The sequence below is a fragment of the Myotis brandtii genome, unplaced genomic scaffold (assembly GCF_000412655.1).
Source record: "Myotis brandtii unplaced genomic scaffold, ASM41265v1 scaffold406, whole genome shotgun sequence".
Lineage (NCBI taxonomy): Eukaryota > Metazoa > Chordata > Mammalia > Chiroptera > Vespertilionidae > Myotis > Myotis brandtii.
In genome coordinates, this window is record NW_005365599.1 from 1,897,057 (window position 1) to 1,913,982 (window position 16,926).

At 40.4% G+C, this 16,926-nt stretch overlaps 1 protein-coding gene across 1 annotated transcript in view; it reads right to left on the reverse strand.

The window, feature by feature from the left end:
* Positions 1–16,926, reverse strand: part of TMPRSS7 (transmembrane protease, serine 7) — a 43,306-nt gene that overhangs the window by 16,733 nt on the left and 9,647 nt on the right. Inside the window, exons 5-11 of the mRNA XM_005873342.2 lie at positions 15,785–15,978; positions 14,806–14,844; positions 13,341–13,569; positions 11,986–12,116; positions 9,541–9,653; positions 4,852–4,958; positions 221–357 (exon numbers count right to left, since the gene is read on the reverse strand). Of these exons, the coding sequence (XP_005873404.1) occupies positions 221–357; positions 4,852–4,958; positions 9,541–9,653; positions 11,986–12,116; positions 13,341–13,569; positions 14,806–14,844; positions 15,785–15,978 (950 nt within the window). The remainder of the gene's footprint in view (positions 1–220; positions 358–4,851; positions 4,959–9,540; positions 9,654–11,985; positions 12,117–13,340; positions 13,570–14,805; positions 14,845–15,784; positions 15,979–16,926) is intronic.

Genomic DNA, 16,926 nt, shown 5'->3' on the forward strand with positions numbered 1-16,926 from the left:
TTTTGTGTATTATCTATTATATATTTAGTTTACATTATATATATTTGTTAAATATATATTTATTTATATAGTATTTATTATAAAAATAAAAATATAACAGAAAACAGCAGAAATAAAGCAGTTTTCATTCCTTTAAATTCTCCAAGTTTAGAGTTATTAAGTATTAGCCTCCTTTTCACCAATTTCTTAAGGTTTTCTAAGGCGCTGATCCCAGGCTTACGTTGACTGATGTTGTAACTGCCATATTCCACCAGAAGTGGCTTGTCCGAGAGCTTGGAACTGCATTGAAGCTGAATGTGAACAAGAGGGCTGGGCACTCGGAAAATGGTCTGGTGATCCATGTAGGAGCCACAGTACCTGAGGAGACAAGAATCGAAGATACAGGGTCTGAGGTCTTTCAACTGCATTCCTATTGACCATGAATTCATTAATGCTTTGGTCACTTGGGCTTTGTTAGCATTTTTTTTTTTATATAAGCATTTCTTAGGGTGGAGCTTATAGTTATCCTTTCTAAGCTAAGTGTCTGTGATTGAGTAACGTCTGCCCCCTAGATGTTGTCCTCTGCTAAATAAAACAAGAGCAGTACCATTGCCTGTCTGTTACCTCGCCCCTTGCTTTCCTCACCAACAGTTATACTCAGAAGAAATATGGGTTTCATTCTCCTGGTCCCCACTCATTTTGTTGTGTAAATCACGGCGCAATATTGCCTGCTTCTGTCTACAAACCTCTCAATAGAGCAGAGTGGAATACATGAGCTCAGATTGAAAATATACAAAGAACACCAGCAACACTTAAAGCAAAAGAGAACAATACTGTTTCAAACTAAATTAAAATCAGATGCACACTTCAGAGCTTGTCCTTGGCAAAATTTCAAAGGAGTATTGTCTATCTACAATATTTTTCTATCTCAATTTTTCTTACTTGTCATCACCTAATAGACAATGTCCCTCCTGTTAGTAATTCCTATTATATGAGCCTTGTGGTTAGTGAAACATGAAGTCTTATTACACAGGGGCCCATGATAAGTTAGGCCTTTGCCCTGTGTAGGTAAGGCTCTTCCCAGGGTGAAACCTGCAGGGTCTCAAAAGGAAACAGAAGACACAAGGCTTGAGGGGGAATGTCCTCCACCGGAATCTGTGACTGTCAATCACTTCAGGCCCCCAAAGCACTTGGGAAGCACGTGTGTTCCAGGACCACACACAGGTATTCAGTGGGAGGGGCAGAGAGTTAACCTATGATTTCAACATTTGAAGGAGGAAAGCATTCATGTGCATTTCAGAAAGAAACTTTTGCAATTGGCTGATGTTCAGGACTTGATGGACTAACGAACCAGCTCCTGTGATAAGAGGAAGAGATAGCCAAACCGGTTTGGCTCAGTGGATAGAGCGTCGGCCTGTGGACTGCAAGGTCCCAGGTTCAATTCTGGTCAAGAGCATGTACCTTGGTTGTGGGCACATCCCCAGTAGGAGGTGTGCAGGAGGCAGCTGGTCGATGTTTCTCTCTCATCGATGTTTCTAACTCTCTATCCCTCTCCCTACCTCTCTGTAAAAAATCAACATATATAGATATAGATATAGATATAGATATAGATATAGATATAGATATAGATATATAGATATAGATATATAAAGATAAATTTTTTAAAAAGGTTTATTAAAAAAAAGAGGAAGAGATAACAGCTGCCCTCGGCCACCTGGCCAAGTGGAAGCCAGTGTCTGAGAAGCATCTGAAAGCCAAGTGAAGCTTTTGAGGCCAGAGACTATTCTAGTTGATCATCTTGGGATTAGAATATAAACTTATACGTGGAATCTAAAGAACAAAATAAATGAACAAACAAAATAGAAATAGATCCATAGATACAGACAATAGATTAATGGTTACCAGAGAGGAAGGGTGGGGGTTGGGGAACTAGGTGAAAAAGGTGAAGGGATTAAGAAGTACAAATTGATAGTTACAAAATAATCAAAAGGACGGAAAGTACGGCATAGGGAATACAGTCAATAATATTGTAATAACCATGTGTGCTGCCAGGTAGGTACTTGAAATATCATGGGGAACAGTTGGCAAAATATACGATTGTCTAACCACTACGGTGTACACCTGAAACTAATACAGCATAATATTGAATGTTAACTGTAATTTAAAAATTAATTTTTTAAAAAAGAATACAAACTGTGTTCTGAAAACATAATGATTGTTATCTGTGTCATAGTGATTTTATACATGTTCTCTATTAACATATTCTAGGCTTATCAAAGATGAGCCTCATTCAAATATTCAGAAGTCAGGAGGAAAAGTATCGTTGAATACATGCTTGGGGTGAAGTTTAGAGAGGAACAGTCAGTAATGAGTCATGTCAGTGGCTAATGAAACAAAAATTTAAAAAAAAAATAAAAGGTTGGAGCAACTCAGCAAAATTGAGTTTACATGTACAGGCATATAATGGGTAAGAAAACTGAGATGTAAGGAGGTGAAGTAATGCGTTAAAGTTTATATGGCAAGCAAGTAGAAGCAGGATTTAGACACAACTCTGCCTGGACTAACAAACCAGCTCCTGTGATAAGAGGAAGAGATAGCCAAACACTGGCACTTTCAGCACAGCAACAGCCTTCCCCTCAGGAACTCTGCTTTTTTGTAGGAAGGCCTTCCATTTTCTCAGGGTTCATCTACTGCATTCAAGCTGCATTCAAGCTACCCTGAGCATACATACCCCTTGCCATGTTCTCTCAACTCAAGATCTGTAGGCTTTCTGGTGTCAGAATTACCTTCTCCTCCTTCCCATGACAAATCCAACACCCCTAGGCTACCCTCAGCAAGCCATCAGAAATTAGTTTAATTAGAGCCTTTCCTTTTGAGATGAAAAGGACTGATAATGGGAAGAGCTGGCATTTTGAATCCCAGGGTTTAGCTGCATCAAGATAATGTGATAGGATCTTAGCCAGCCCACAGGACAAAGTGAAGAGCTGGCCCTTCAGGGAAAGTACTTAGGCCAAAGGCTTTCCTAGTAATGTTTGGAAGGAGTCTCCCCTCATACTTTAACAGCAACATATTTGGGTTAAGCCAACCTTTCCTCTGGGTAAGGCCTTCCATTGGATTCCACACATATGGAAATTGGGGTGGTAGGAATTGCTACTTGGTTGCGGGGAGTATCTCATTTTCAAAATGGCTCTATTTTAGGCATACAACTTTACAAGAGATGTCTAAGGATTTGTTTTATAGGCTTCAATTAGAATACTAAAATGCAGTATCCTTAAAGCCTTGGAACACATTCTATAGTATTTGTCCATTCAATGTCATTTCAAACACAATCTTATGAATCATAAAAATAGCTAATTTTTTTGGTGTGTAATATACATTATTTCATTGAATGTTTACCCCAAAAAACACCTTATTAACTAGGAATTATTATCTCATTTTATAAACTGAAGGTCAAAGAGGTTAAATAACATGTCCTAGTTAATGTAGCTACTAAAAGACAGGGCTGGAATTTGAACCCAGGTCTTCTGCTTGTGCTATAATAGACCCTCAATTCAAAGACACTCCCAAAGGAGTACAAAGCACATCTTAATAATGGAGCCAAGAATGCTTTAAATCAGGTAGAATCTGTTCCAATGATGACAGGACCAATGACTATTTAGCAAGAAATCTGAGAGTCTCAAGAAAATGAAAAAGGTTGTTCAGGAAAATCCTTATGAAGGAAAGGTTTTTCCCTGGTTGCTGTGGCTCATTGGTTGGATGTCTTCCCATATACCAAACGATTTCTGGTTCAATTCCTGGTCAGGGCACATGTCTGCTTTGCTAGCGTGGTCCCGAGTAGGGGGTGTGCAGGAGGCAGCCGATCAATGTTCCACTCTCATGTCAACATTTCTCTTTCTCCCTCTCCCTTCCTCTCTCTCTAAAAGTCAGTAAAAAAAAAATATTTTTTTATTAAAAAAGGAAAGGATTCATTTATGGAATAAAAATGAACAAAGAATTAGCAAGGAAAATCCCTTTCCAGTGGTTGGCAAACTCATTAGTCAACAGAGCCAAATATCAACAGTACAACGACTGGAATTTCTTTTGAGAGCCAAATGTTTTAAACTTAAACTATATAGTTAGGTACATTGTTATTAACTTAATTAGGGTACTCCTAAGGCTCAGGAAGAGCCACACTCAAGGGGCCAAAGAGCCGCATGTGGCTCTTGAGCCGCAGTTTGCTGACCACGGCCTTAGGGCCTTAGGCTAACTTCAAAAGGATTCTTATCGCAAAGTAAACAAAGAAGCCATTCTGCTGCCAAGACAGGGCATCCTACAGTTTAAAATACAAGACCTATTATAACTTTAGGAGCAAATAAATAATAACAACAAGAAAAGGACAAACTAAGGATGAGAATGAGGACCTACTATGTTGGTTTGGGAAGCCCAGGCACCTAGATTTCTCTCAGCCTTTCTCTGATCAACCTCAACCCATGTCCCAGACTCAGGATATAACCAGGCCAATTGGGCCTCTTGTACTGCACAGAATTGGCTAAGGGTTTCTAACTTTTATACCACCAGGACTCCTATTTATTATTTTCCTCCATGACTCCATAGTTTGAAAGACTTTATCTGCCAAACTATTTTTGTAAAGTGTAGTGTGCACATTCACAGCCCAGCAGCATAGAGCAAGGACTTAGGAGCCATAAAGCATGGATTTGAATCCTGTCTTAATCACTTAAGAGCTGAGTGGCCTTGAGCAAGTATTAACTCCTGTATCCCTCAGTTTCCCTATCAGTAAATAGGAAAGTGTACTCTTTGGGGACAAGAATACCAAGGCTTTGAACCTCTGAGCAGGGCCCTTCATCAGATTCCTCACACATGGAAACCACTTACATGTGCTCATTAATTTCCCACCATCCGTGGTCACAGCCTTTCACACTCTTCTTGGTTATTGAATAGTTATGGAATTTCAGTGCTATGCCAAGAGTTGATACAGGAGTCTGTGAAAAACAAGCATAGGTAAAAAATATATATATTATTCAATTAAAGGACATATTTCAGGCTAAGATTTTCTTACTCAGAACCCATTTCCTTGGCTTGCTGTTTGAAGGCCATTTTATTCTTTGTGCCCTGTGGCCTGTGGTGGGGTGGACCACTAACTCTGAGCAAACTCGGATGAGGAGGAGAACACGATGGAGAGGAAAGTGGGCAGCCCGGTGCTCAGGGAACAGCCAGTAGCTCCCACTCTGAGTGAGCTAAGTGATATTAGATCATATGTAGGTTTCAGTTTCCTCCCACTAAATGAGCCTAACTCTGAAAACACCCACTTATTAATGTGTGTAGACATTGTCCTCTTTCAGTGATAAAAATGACATAGTTTATGTAAAGCACTATTCAGACTCTTTAGATAAAGGAGAAGTGAGTCAGCATCCTCTTCACATGAAACTTGGTTATTCCTAAAGGCAGTTACTGAGTCACCCCTAGATCTTCACAGAAGAGACTACACAAGAGAGGGAGCTACCTACATAATACAAGTATATATGAGTGTGTATGCATGTGCGCGCGCGCACACACACACACACACACACACACACACACACACACAACTGACTTTTTATGGCAGTGTGTGACATGCATATACATTATGCCTAATATGCCACAATTTTAGTTTTAATTTTCATTTGAACCAAGAATTATTTGAGACTTCTTTCATTTGCAAGGAGTAGAATTTTGGTTTATCCATTTTCAAGTTCTCTAGTTCTATCCTAATTACATAAAAGATTATTTATTGTCTATACTTCTTTTAATTGTTTAATTTATTAAGGATTGTTGTAATCATATTTATGAATGCTCCAAGATCATTTTAAAAAGAAGGTAATTTCTCTCTCTCTCTCTCTCTCTCTCTCTCTCTCTCTCTCTCTCTCTCTCTCCACGTATGTTTGTGTGTATAATATCCTCATTATTTGTATGGTTTAATACCCTTCTTAACCTAATTTTTTATTTCCCACTATCTGTTATGAACCAAGAGAAAGAAATTAACATCTCTTATTTAAGCATTGTTTCTTCTTCTTCATATGTCCTATAGGTTTTGATCTGTAAGTATTCATGCTATATTCTTGGTGTATAAACAATTGTCATAATTATATCTTCACTGTGGACTGCCCTCTTTGTAATTATAGATTGCCTTCCTTTTCTCACTGAAAGTTGCTGCCCTGATTTCATCATTGGCTGGCACTAAGGTTGTGTTCCATGCTTTCTTTCTGTTTACATTTTCCTAGTATGATATTGCTCATCATTTATTTTCAGCTTTATTAAAACACTTTTTTATTCATTTTGTCTTTTGGAAACAACATATTGTACAATTAAGTTTGTAGTAACACTTTGTGCTTCAATCCTAGTCTCTATCTTTTTTGTTGTTGTTGTATTGAGGTATATTGACATAAACATTATATGAGTTTCATGTGTACAACAGAATGATTTGACATGTGCATATATTGCAAATGCTGACCATAGTAAGTCTAGTCAAAAATCCATCACCATATAGTTAAAATTATTTTATTTTAATAAGAACTTTTAAGGTCTATTCTCTTAGCAACTTGCAAATATACAATACAGCATAATTAACTATATTATTTTTACCTATAGTCATGCTGTACATTACATCCCTATGAGTTATGTATTTTATAACTGGAAGTTTGTGCATTTTGACCACCTCCACTCATTTTGCCGAACTCCCACCTCTAGCAACCACTGATCTCTTGTCTATATCTGTGAGTTCAGTTTATTTTTTTAGATTCTGCACATAAGTAAGATCATAATATACTTGTCCTTCTCTGTCTTTCCCTCTTCCTTTCCCATCCCCTCCTTTCATCTTCTCTTGCCCTCATTCTCTCCCCAGCCTTCAGACTTGATAGTCATCTGAGGCTCTAAGATTCTGCAGCCCTGAGGCCTTAAGACTCTGGCAGTGAGCAAGAGTCCAGCACCTTAATGTTTTAATTATTTTGTAAATGTTCGAGATAACAATAAAAATAATTTAAGGATGCATGCCATCAGGACATTACCACTAAGTACAGATTTAGGTATGATAAAAGTACATATTTTATAAATATTATTAAATTTAAATTTAATAAACATTAGTATAAAATATTTAACTGACTTGCACAAATAATATGCAGCCAGCATGCTCCTGCCTCAGGGCCTTTGCCTCAGCTGTTCCCTTTGCCTGCAGCACTCTTTGCCTAGGTATGCACAAGGTTAGTTCCCGCATGTCTTTCAGATTTGATTTCTGTGTACATCTTCCCTTGTCATTGAGGTTTACCCTGACTATCTTACTTAAGATAGCTAATTCTTGACTTCCTCTGCTAGCTAACCACCACTCTCTCAGTACAGAGCCCCCTTCCCTGCTTTAATGTTCTCCATAGCACGGTACATCCATATAACATACAGTATACATATTTCAATTGCTTGTTTGTTGCCTATCTCCCCTACTGTAAGGTAAACTCCATGAGAGCAGAGTTTGTGTATGTGTGTGTGTGTGTCTGTGTGTGTGTGTGTGTGTGTATTTGTGTAGTTTTATGGATCCCAGTGTTTAGCATACTGCCTAAAATGTAGTTGGCCTTTAGTAATGACATATTGAATGAATGCAAACTGTATATTGCTTGCTGCTTACATCTAATTGCTATGTCACACTATAATGATTTTATACATATACTAGAGGCCTGGTGCACAAAAATTTGTGCACTCGGGGAGGTCCCTCAGCCCGGCCTGTGCCCTCTCGCAGTCTGGGACCCCTAGGGGGATGACCACCTGCTGGTTTAGGCCCGCTCCCTGGGGGGTTGGGCCTAAGCTGGCAGTCAGACATCCCTCTGGCAGCCCAGGAGCCCTTTGGGGATGTCCACTTGCCAGCAGGGAGCAGGCTGAGGAGGCGGGAGAGGCTCCTGCCACCACTGCTGTGCTGGCAGCCATCAACCTGGCTTGTGGCTGAACAAAGCTCCCCCTGTGGGAGCGCACTGACCACCAGGGGGCAGCTCCTGCATTGAGCGTCTGCCCCCTGGCGGTCAGTGTGTGTTATAGTGACCAGTCATTCCCAGTTGTTCTGCTGTTAGGGTCAATCTGCATATTACCCTTTTATTATATAGGATAGAGGCCTGGTGCACGGGTGGGGGCTGGCTGGTTTGCCCTGAAGGGTGTCCCGGATCAGGGTGGGGGTCCTGCTGGGGTGCCTGGCCAGCCTGGGTGAGGGGCTGATGGCTGTCTGCAGGCTGGCCACGGCCCCTAGCTACCCAAGCTCCCAGTGGAGGCTGGCTGGAAGCAGGTATCTGGGACTTATTTATCTTCTATAATTGAAACTTTGCTGCCTTGAGCAGAGGCCACAGCCGGCCAGGGCAGGTGGGAAGCTTGGCTTCCTCCATCGCCGGGGCAACCAAGCCTCCTGCTTGCTTCAGCTTCGTGGCTGCCGGCCGCCATATTGGTTTGGTTAATTTGCATATAGTCATTCTGATTGTCTGGTGGGCATGGCTTGGGCGTAGTGGAGGTACAGTCAATTTGCATGTTTCTCTTTTATTAGATTAGATACTGAAAGAGCAAAGATGACATCTTGCCCTATCTCCCTCCATATGTTACAGTTGGAGAAACAAAAATAGTTTACAGACTAAGATTAAAAAAATAAAAAGCAGGAACACCCTGTCTAGCACCAATAGGAGATATACATCTATAGTAATAAAAGGGTAATATGCTGATTAGACCGGATATACCAGACATCTTCCAGACGTTATTCCAGACATCCTTCCTGACAAAGCTGGGGGCATGGCTGACCTGAAAACCACCCACAGCCCCTCGCCCAGGCCTGCCTCGCCCCCCACCAGGGACCCCCCACCCCGATCCAGGGCCCCCTTCAGTGCAGGCCAGCTGGCCCCCACCTTTGCACCAGGCCTCTATCCTATATAATAAAAGAGTCATATGCAAATTGACCCTAACAGCAGAACAACCAGAACGACTGCTGGACCAGTCACTATGTCAGGCACCGATCACCCGGGGGTGAGTGGCGGCAGGGGGCGGAGCCGGCTGTGAGCAGCTGGGAAAGATGGCCCTGATCGCAGGCCAGGCCTAGGGACCATAACCACGCACAACTTTCATGCACTGGGCCTCTAGTATTCTATAAATTTACATTATGGTTTGCTTATACAACTGAAGTATATATTGTCTAATCCAATTTATTATTTATTTATTATTCCTATTATTATTCTGATGGTGAAGTAATTAAAAATTAACAAATGAGCTCTGTCATAATAAAAGAGTAAATTCTTTGATCCCATAATAATGTCTTGCATTTTTAATACAAACAGACAAAATAATAAATGGGAAAATAAGCCCCAGCCTGCAGAGGGCAGTTAATTTGTAGGCAGAGGGTTGAAATTGCAAAAACTTTCATGTTCCAGAATTTCAAAAATATTTATGTGTTATAAAACTAACTAATACTTTTTTGTAATTAAATTTTATAATAGAGGCGATTCAATTTAAAACTAAATTGCTACTAAAAGTAGTATAACAATATTTTTTAAGGTAGTGGTAAAACTAGGCTACCTGAAATTTCCAGGTACACTTGCATTTCGGAGGATAGTAGCTTGGGTAATATGGACTTGAAATTTTCCCTTCAAAGCCAGTGATTTCTTTGACCAACACTGTGTTTTCACACTCTGGAAAAAAAAAGTCAGTAACACACAATGATTTGCAATTGTGACATTATGGGGGAGACACTATATATATTTCTTTCACTATAAATGCACAGTTTCTTAATCAACAAGCATCTATATATGAATTTAAACTAATTTTTTACAAAAGAAATAGTACCCTGTCCTAACTAGTTTGGCTGAGGGAATAGAGCATCAGCCTGCAGACTGAAGGGTTCCAGGTTCGATTCCGGTCAAGCACATGTACCTTGGTTGCAAGCACATCCCCAGTAGAGGGTGTGCAGGAGGCAGCTGATCGTGTTTCTCTCTCATCAATGTTTCTAACTCTCTATCCCTCTCCCTTCCTCTCTATAAAAAAAAATCAATAAAATATATATATTTTTAAAAAAGAAATAGTACCCTACATAGGTATAGCTAAACTGTTTGTTCAAATTCTATATTTGTTTTCAAATAATGTATTTTGGTTACACATTTACAGGATGCTATTACTTCATTAAAAAACACAGTTAAGCCTGGCCAGCATGGTTTAGTGGTTGAGCATCGACCTATGAACCAGGAGGTCACAGTTCAATTCTCAGTTAGGCATGGTCCAGGCACATGCCAGGGTTGCAGGCTTGATTCCCCGTGGGGGCATGCAGGATGCATCCAATCAATGATTCTCTCTCATCATTGAATTCTCTCTCTCCCCCTTTCTCTCTGAAATTAATAAAAATATATATCTTTTTTAAAAAACTCACAGTTTAAATAAATTTTTAAAAGCTTCTGAACTTCTTTTGTGCAACTAAGTGCATCTTTGTTGTTGAAATATACCTAGTTTACATAACATGTTCTGTTTAAGACTATCTAAATGTCTATTCTTGCTGATATGGTAACCCTTCTGCTAGAATGTAAGCTTCTTAAGAGTATTGATTTACCTCTATTTTGTTTACTGCTATTTCCCTAACACGTACAGCCATTCCTGGCATATAAAGATATAACTATTTGTTGTTATAACTATTTATTGAGTGAATAGACAAAGTCCATTACAATGTTTCTGAGATAATCACATTCTTAACCTTTGAAGTTAGAGATAATTTTCAACCCAATACTATCTCAAATATCTAGTCCAATAAATCCACTTTACTTTTGGTTTTGTAATAATTTGAAGCAGAAAAACTACCAAAATAAGCCAATGCCTTAAAATGTAGATGAAACTACAGCTATCACTATCTACGTAAGCCAAATCCTCTTCCCTCCTCACCTTTATCTCCCATTCTGATCCCTTTGGCTTTACTGATGCTCATAAAGAAGTTACCAAGGAGAAGAGGGGGGACATCTGTAATACTTTCAACAATAAAGATAAATTATTTTAACAAGTTACCAAGACATGACCTGTAAGATCCGATCAGTTGCAACACGTATCACAAAGAGACTAGAGTTTCTTATTGTTTTTCTTTACTTCATTAACCCAAGTCCAAAAGAGAAGAATGAGGGGGGTCATTTTTGCTCACTGTTGCCTAGTAAAACCCACTAAACCCTCAAGGTTTTTGCTTCACAGGCACTTTCTGGGATGGCATTCACAAGTATGACTATAAATGAGACATCACAAAAGACAGACTGGTGTGCTAGTTACTTGCCTACCAGCTCCAAACGGACCCTTCCCTGTTATTCAGTGCCAGGCTGGGACTCTGCAAACCATTTCCTTTCTTTACTACCTGGCTCCCTGATAGGCTCCGCCAATGGGGGTGCCAACTGGAAACTAGAAGGTTGGAGGAGGAAGAATCAGACTTCCCGCCTCTTATTCCTGGGAGGGTCACCCGAAGGACACTTCTTCACCCCCGCAGGTAACACTTCGTTCCTGTACAGAGCTGAATCCTGTTGGTAGTTTCTCCACTGTCCATTTTATTGAATCTCCTGCAAAGATACCAGCCTCCACTGTCTGGCACCCCCTCCTTAGAGGTCTGGGTTCCAGGTCCATGAATATCTGCCTCTGAACTCAGAAACAGCAGCACCAGCTGAGCATCAACCCTTCCTCAGAGTTTCATTTCACAAATCCCTCCTCCAAGCTCTTTTCCCCCAGTTGCTTCTTACATGTGTTGCTTTCTACATGATACAAAGAAAATTCAGTTTTCTTTTTGCCTTTTGAGTTACCTAGTGAACACCTTTATATTGAGTTACCAGTTCTTTAAATTAAATTTTCTCTACTAGAATAACTGATACGATATTTATCTTCTGACTGGACCCTGAGTCAGGCTCCCTGACCTACACAGCTGGTGTTATAATACAGACTCAGGAGAGACCAGACAGGAGCCTCATAACAAATGTTTCTACAGGTGACTTCAGGGGGCGGAAGACTTACTTTGTTCTGGAATGACTTCAAAATATGCCCGGATTCCTGATAGCCTCCGTATCTGAGGAGATTTAAATGTCACCAACATGAGATTATTTGTAGAAACAAATGACATTAATGTTCTTGTAGGTTCACACATTCTGAAACCAGATAACAAAACAATACATGAACAGCAGGTTACTGAGGAGTGGGCCTACATCCAACACTAATTCCACACATTTTCTGGGCCAGCCACACAGTTCCTGTTCATCAAACTCCACCAGCCAGGTCTTCATCCCCTAGTGGCTACAGGGCACAACACATGGAAAGGAGCTGATACAGGAACAGAAAACTGCCAAAGAATCCCCCTGGATGGCCATCACTGGACCCTCCTTGAGGGCAAACAAGGTAGAAAGGGGTACTTCGTGGCTAACAAAACCGGGTTCAAAACTCAGGCCCATCACTTAACTGGCTGAAAAACTGTGGGCAATCAGGTACTAAGTCTTCATAAATGCCACGTCCCCTACCTCCAATGGAGGGAGTAATAATGGTTTACTCCTCACAGCACTGTGGTGAGGCTTAAATAAGAAAATAACTAGATATGTCTGGAAGGATGAAAAAAACTCAACAACAATGATCGAGGAGTGAGAGCCAGTGACAATTTTACCATTCCCTGCATATCTCTATATACTGTATGGACTTTTGACATACACATGGGTCCCAGAAATACAAAAAAATAAATAAATACATACAGAAAACACTGTTGCATAGATAGGTTAATACTATTCAAAGTAAAATAATTCATGTACATTTTTAGCACAGTGAATCACAAACAATAATTCTGACTAAAGGTCAACTGACATTAGGTTAACAAAATACTAAGCACTCATAAAGTAAAATATATATATATGTGTAAATGAAAAGATTTATGCAAAAATACAACAGATATTTGTTCTGGGTAATAGGCACTTGTGAAATAGTTGACATTGTTTTCTCTGACCTCACTTTCACAATGAACATTGTATTATTTTAAAATAAGGAACAACATTTGCTTGTTTTATTGATGTTATACAATCATCACAGAATATTTCTCACACTTTATTGAAAGTGTACTTCACTATGATTGCAATCAAAGTAAAAATTCTTTAAAAATCTGTTAGATTTCAGAAATATTGGCGGAAGGTCCTGCTATACTGATTTCGACTCTCTTATGCTACAAAAGAAAAATAAATGTATCTGAGAGGCTAATACAGAGCACGGGTCAGTCATTGACCTGAGTATCGCAGAAGTGGCTCACAAAAAACCCAAGGGGAACCCAGATGCTACGAAAGAGAGACATTGTACAAAAAGCCTTTTCACCCACAACCAGAGTGCCTGCCTGATACCTGTACAGGACGGTGCTCCGGATGGGCAAGAGGGAGTCGTAAATGGTCAGGGAGTCGGTGACGCAGTTGTCGGCTTCGATCTGGACGGACTCTATCGACAGGCGAATCAGGTAGCCCACGATGGCCACCAGCTTGAAGTGGCACATGAGCCTCCCAGAGGTTGCAGAAATCTCCAGAGGGTAGCGAACGGACAGATGATCTGCATACAAGTACTGAGAGCAGCCTTTGTCTGTGGAGACAGCGCTCTTGTGTTGTTTTAGGAATGACTTTTATAGAAATCTTGTTAGAAGAGTAAAGAGCAGAAGAGGTCCCGTGGAGGCCATCTGCTGCCTTTGCCAGTCTGAAGTCCACTCCCCTCTCTCCTGATCACAGCACCTGGACTTCACTTTGAGAAACTGTCCTTATCATGTCTATATGGTTTGGTTGGGGTTAACCTCACCCCTAGGTGCAGAGGTGGGCACGTGACTCAGACTGGCCAATCAGAGAGTCAGATAAGCTGGGTCAGGAGTGGGCATGTTAGCCAACCAGAGACAATGAGACCCAGTCCCAGCACTTCTGCAGGGACTATCAGGAAATCTATGCGGGTTTGTTTCCCACTATGGTTACTAAACTGATAAATTATAAGCCTGGATCTGCAGGTGGCCATTTATGCCACCACATTGGACAAATACACTTGATGGGGCCTCAACAGAGGAAAGCAGAGATGCAGAGTGCCGGAGTCCAATTCCAGCATGACAGCAGGGCTGCATCTGGGAATGGCTGAAGGCATTTCCCCAAACCTGAATAGGATACATTAAATTGATTTCTTGGCTGCCAGACAGCTAAAAGGCATCTTAATCTACATGTTATTGCCTCCTACTCGCCAAACACCTGAACAGCTGTAGGCCAATTCCCCCATTCTGACAATGGACTCTGTACCAAACCCTGACCCTTTGAAGTGTATATCTCTGCCTCGCCTCAGGACAAGTTGTGTTAATAAAAAGTATGGGGTCTTGGGGATGAGGAGAACCTAAGGCCTTAGACTTAAGACCTTAGAACTTAGCTCCTTTAGCTAAGCTCCTCTGACCCCCAAATGCTTTACAAAATTATATCTCGTCTCCGGACTCTTTATTAGTCTCTGGACTGTTATTTAACATCTACCCACAACCTTCTCCAGATTCCTGAACCCTTCTTGACGCTGGGACAAGAGCACCAACAGCAGAGTCCTGATGATATGTTGTCTTAGAACCTGAAGCCTCCCCCCACCCTCACCCTCACCCCAGGGGAGCCCCATTCATATGAGCCAATCAAATTTCTTTTACGCGTAAACCAGTTTGAGTATATTTCTGTCACTTGTAACTGAGAGAGCATTCACAAATACCATCAATTGAAAAGGAAAACTACAGCCCAAAAGATACCGATTTAGAGGCAGTGGGGGGTGGAGGATAGAGTAGGGGGAGGGAAGAAGCCACATGACATAATTTACCAGGTCCTATGGTTGAAGAGTAATCTGACCGAAGCCCAGCTGCATTGAAAAACAAACAAACACACATAGAAAAAAGACCATCAATCTTGTCATTTCATCCTGTTAGAATTTTGCTTAGAAAAAAATATTTTCAGTCCTTTAAAAGCAATCCAACATATCTGGGGTTTGTTTTAAAATAATCCAGTGAGGGGAAGAGAGGTTGTTTAGGTATTTACAGATCAAATAGGACAGATGTGAGCTGATGGTTTTTGGAACTGAGTAAAGGTAAGGGTATACTAGAGTTCATTTTTCTATTCTCTTTCCTTTTGTATGCTTGAAGTCATCCATAGTAACAAGCTTTAAACATTTTTAAAGGTAAAAAAGGAAACAACAAATATAATAATAATTACTCATATTAATTATATCTGAAATAGTATATGTGGTACAGAATTTTCATTCATTTAACAAATGTGTATCAGCGTCCTACTATCTGCCTAGCATATATATAATTGAAATCAAAAGAAAAAGCTGCATAAATTTTGTATTATGCAAAAATTAAACCATTATACTGTCAAGACAAATGATGGAATTTACATTTGACAAGGCTATGGGACAGGCCGTTTGGAGCACTGGGCAGTATTACATAACATAGGTTCAGTTCTGTCTGGATGAGGAAAGAGACAAGACAAAGCTCAGAAAAGTTTTCCTTCTGCAGGACTTTGTGCCTTGGAGCCTTAGTTTGAATAAACCAAATCAAGTATAGGGAGGGGTGCATTTTAATAAATTCAATTTCATATATATTTTGTCCCCAGTTCAATTGTCCAATCAATGTATGTAACCTTTAGTAACTTCCTTTATCAACATAGCTCCCATATCTTCAACTAATCCTGTTCCCCTGGGACTGCCGAGAGAATACTTCATTACCCTGGTGACTGCAATACTGACAGTATCAGGAGTGCTGCGGGAAGGAATGCTTAAAGGAGAATTACCCAACAATCACCATTTAGGACCACGGAGTCCATGTCCACAGCCAGACCCTGCAAGCTCCCCACAGAGGTCCGGTTTATGATGCTCGTCTGGATGGAGTCCTTCAGGATGGCGGCCACACAGTCCTCACAGAAGATATGGCCCTTGGCATGCGGCATGACAAACACAATCCAAAAGTGGACCAGGAGGCCACCTTTGTTGTTACTGCTGTAGAGAACGGAGAAAGATGTTCAGAGATACCTCTTAGGAAGGAGACTTTTACAGGAAGCCAGTGGCCCAACTGGTAATTTCAAGGTAAGGCCTGTGAGCACAACTTTCAACTAAACTGAGCATGACTTCCTTCTTTAGGAATTCATCGCCTCCTAGTACAGGGACTGGAAAGGGACAGCATCATGGTTTGTGTATTCTTGTGTTGGGTTCAGATCTAGAACCATTAGTGTACAGTTGCACCTCCATGGAGAACACACTATTTCTGTGGCTGTCAATCAGTATTCACTGCTAATACAAATAGCAAGTTATAGTTTTTCATACCTCATGGTGTCCATACACAGTGCTAAATCTGCTTTATCCCATTTAATTGTATCAGAAAAGTTATAGTTTTTCATACCTCATGGTGTCTATACACATTGCTAAATCTGCTTTATCCCATTTAATTGTATCAGAAAGGTTGGTTATTATTCCAGTTTTACAGATGAGAAATTAAAACCAACTACAACTCAAAACCACACAGCTAGGAAGTAGCAAAACCAGGAATCCACCCCATTTTGGTTTCAGTCTGACCGTGGAGAAGGCACTGCTAACTGCTCAAATATTATTATGATTTATGGAAAAAAAACACACAAGATAATGTTCTGTAGTAAATAATTTGGATAATAAAAGTGAAGGAAAGTAAACAAATTGCTTTATTCTAAGACTTTAATACCGAAGTGGATTGTGAATCTGTAGATGTATTGGGGGTGGGGGGAGGTGGGATACAGTACAGGGCATGTGATTTTTCCTAAAAACGATTTGACCATGGAATACTTTTTTTTTCTCAAGAGACCTCTAGTGATCAGTTTTTACTGAACATATTTTGAGAAATACTAGTCTGTGTTTTATTTTTGCCCCGACCCAATATAGCAGCCATGTTAATGGCCATTTTGCCCACTGGCATTA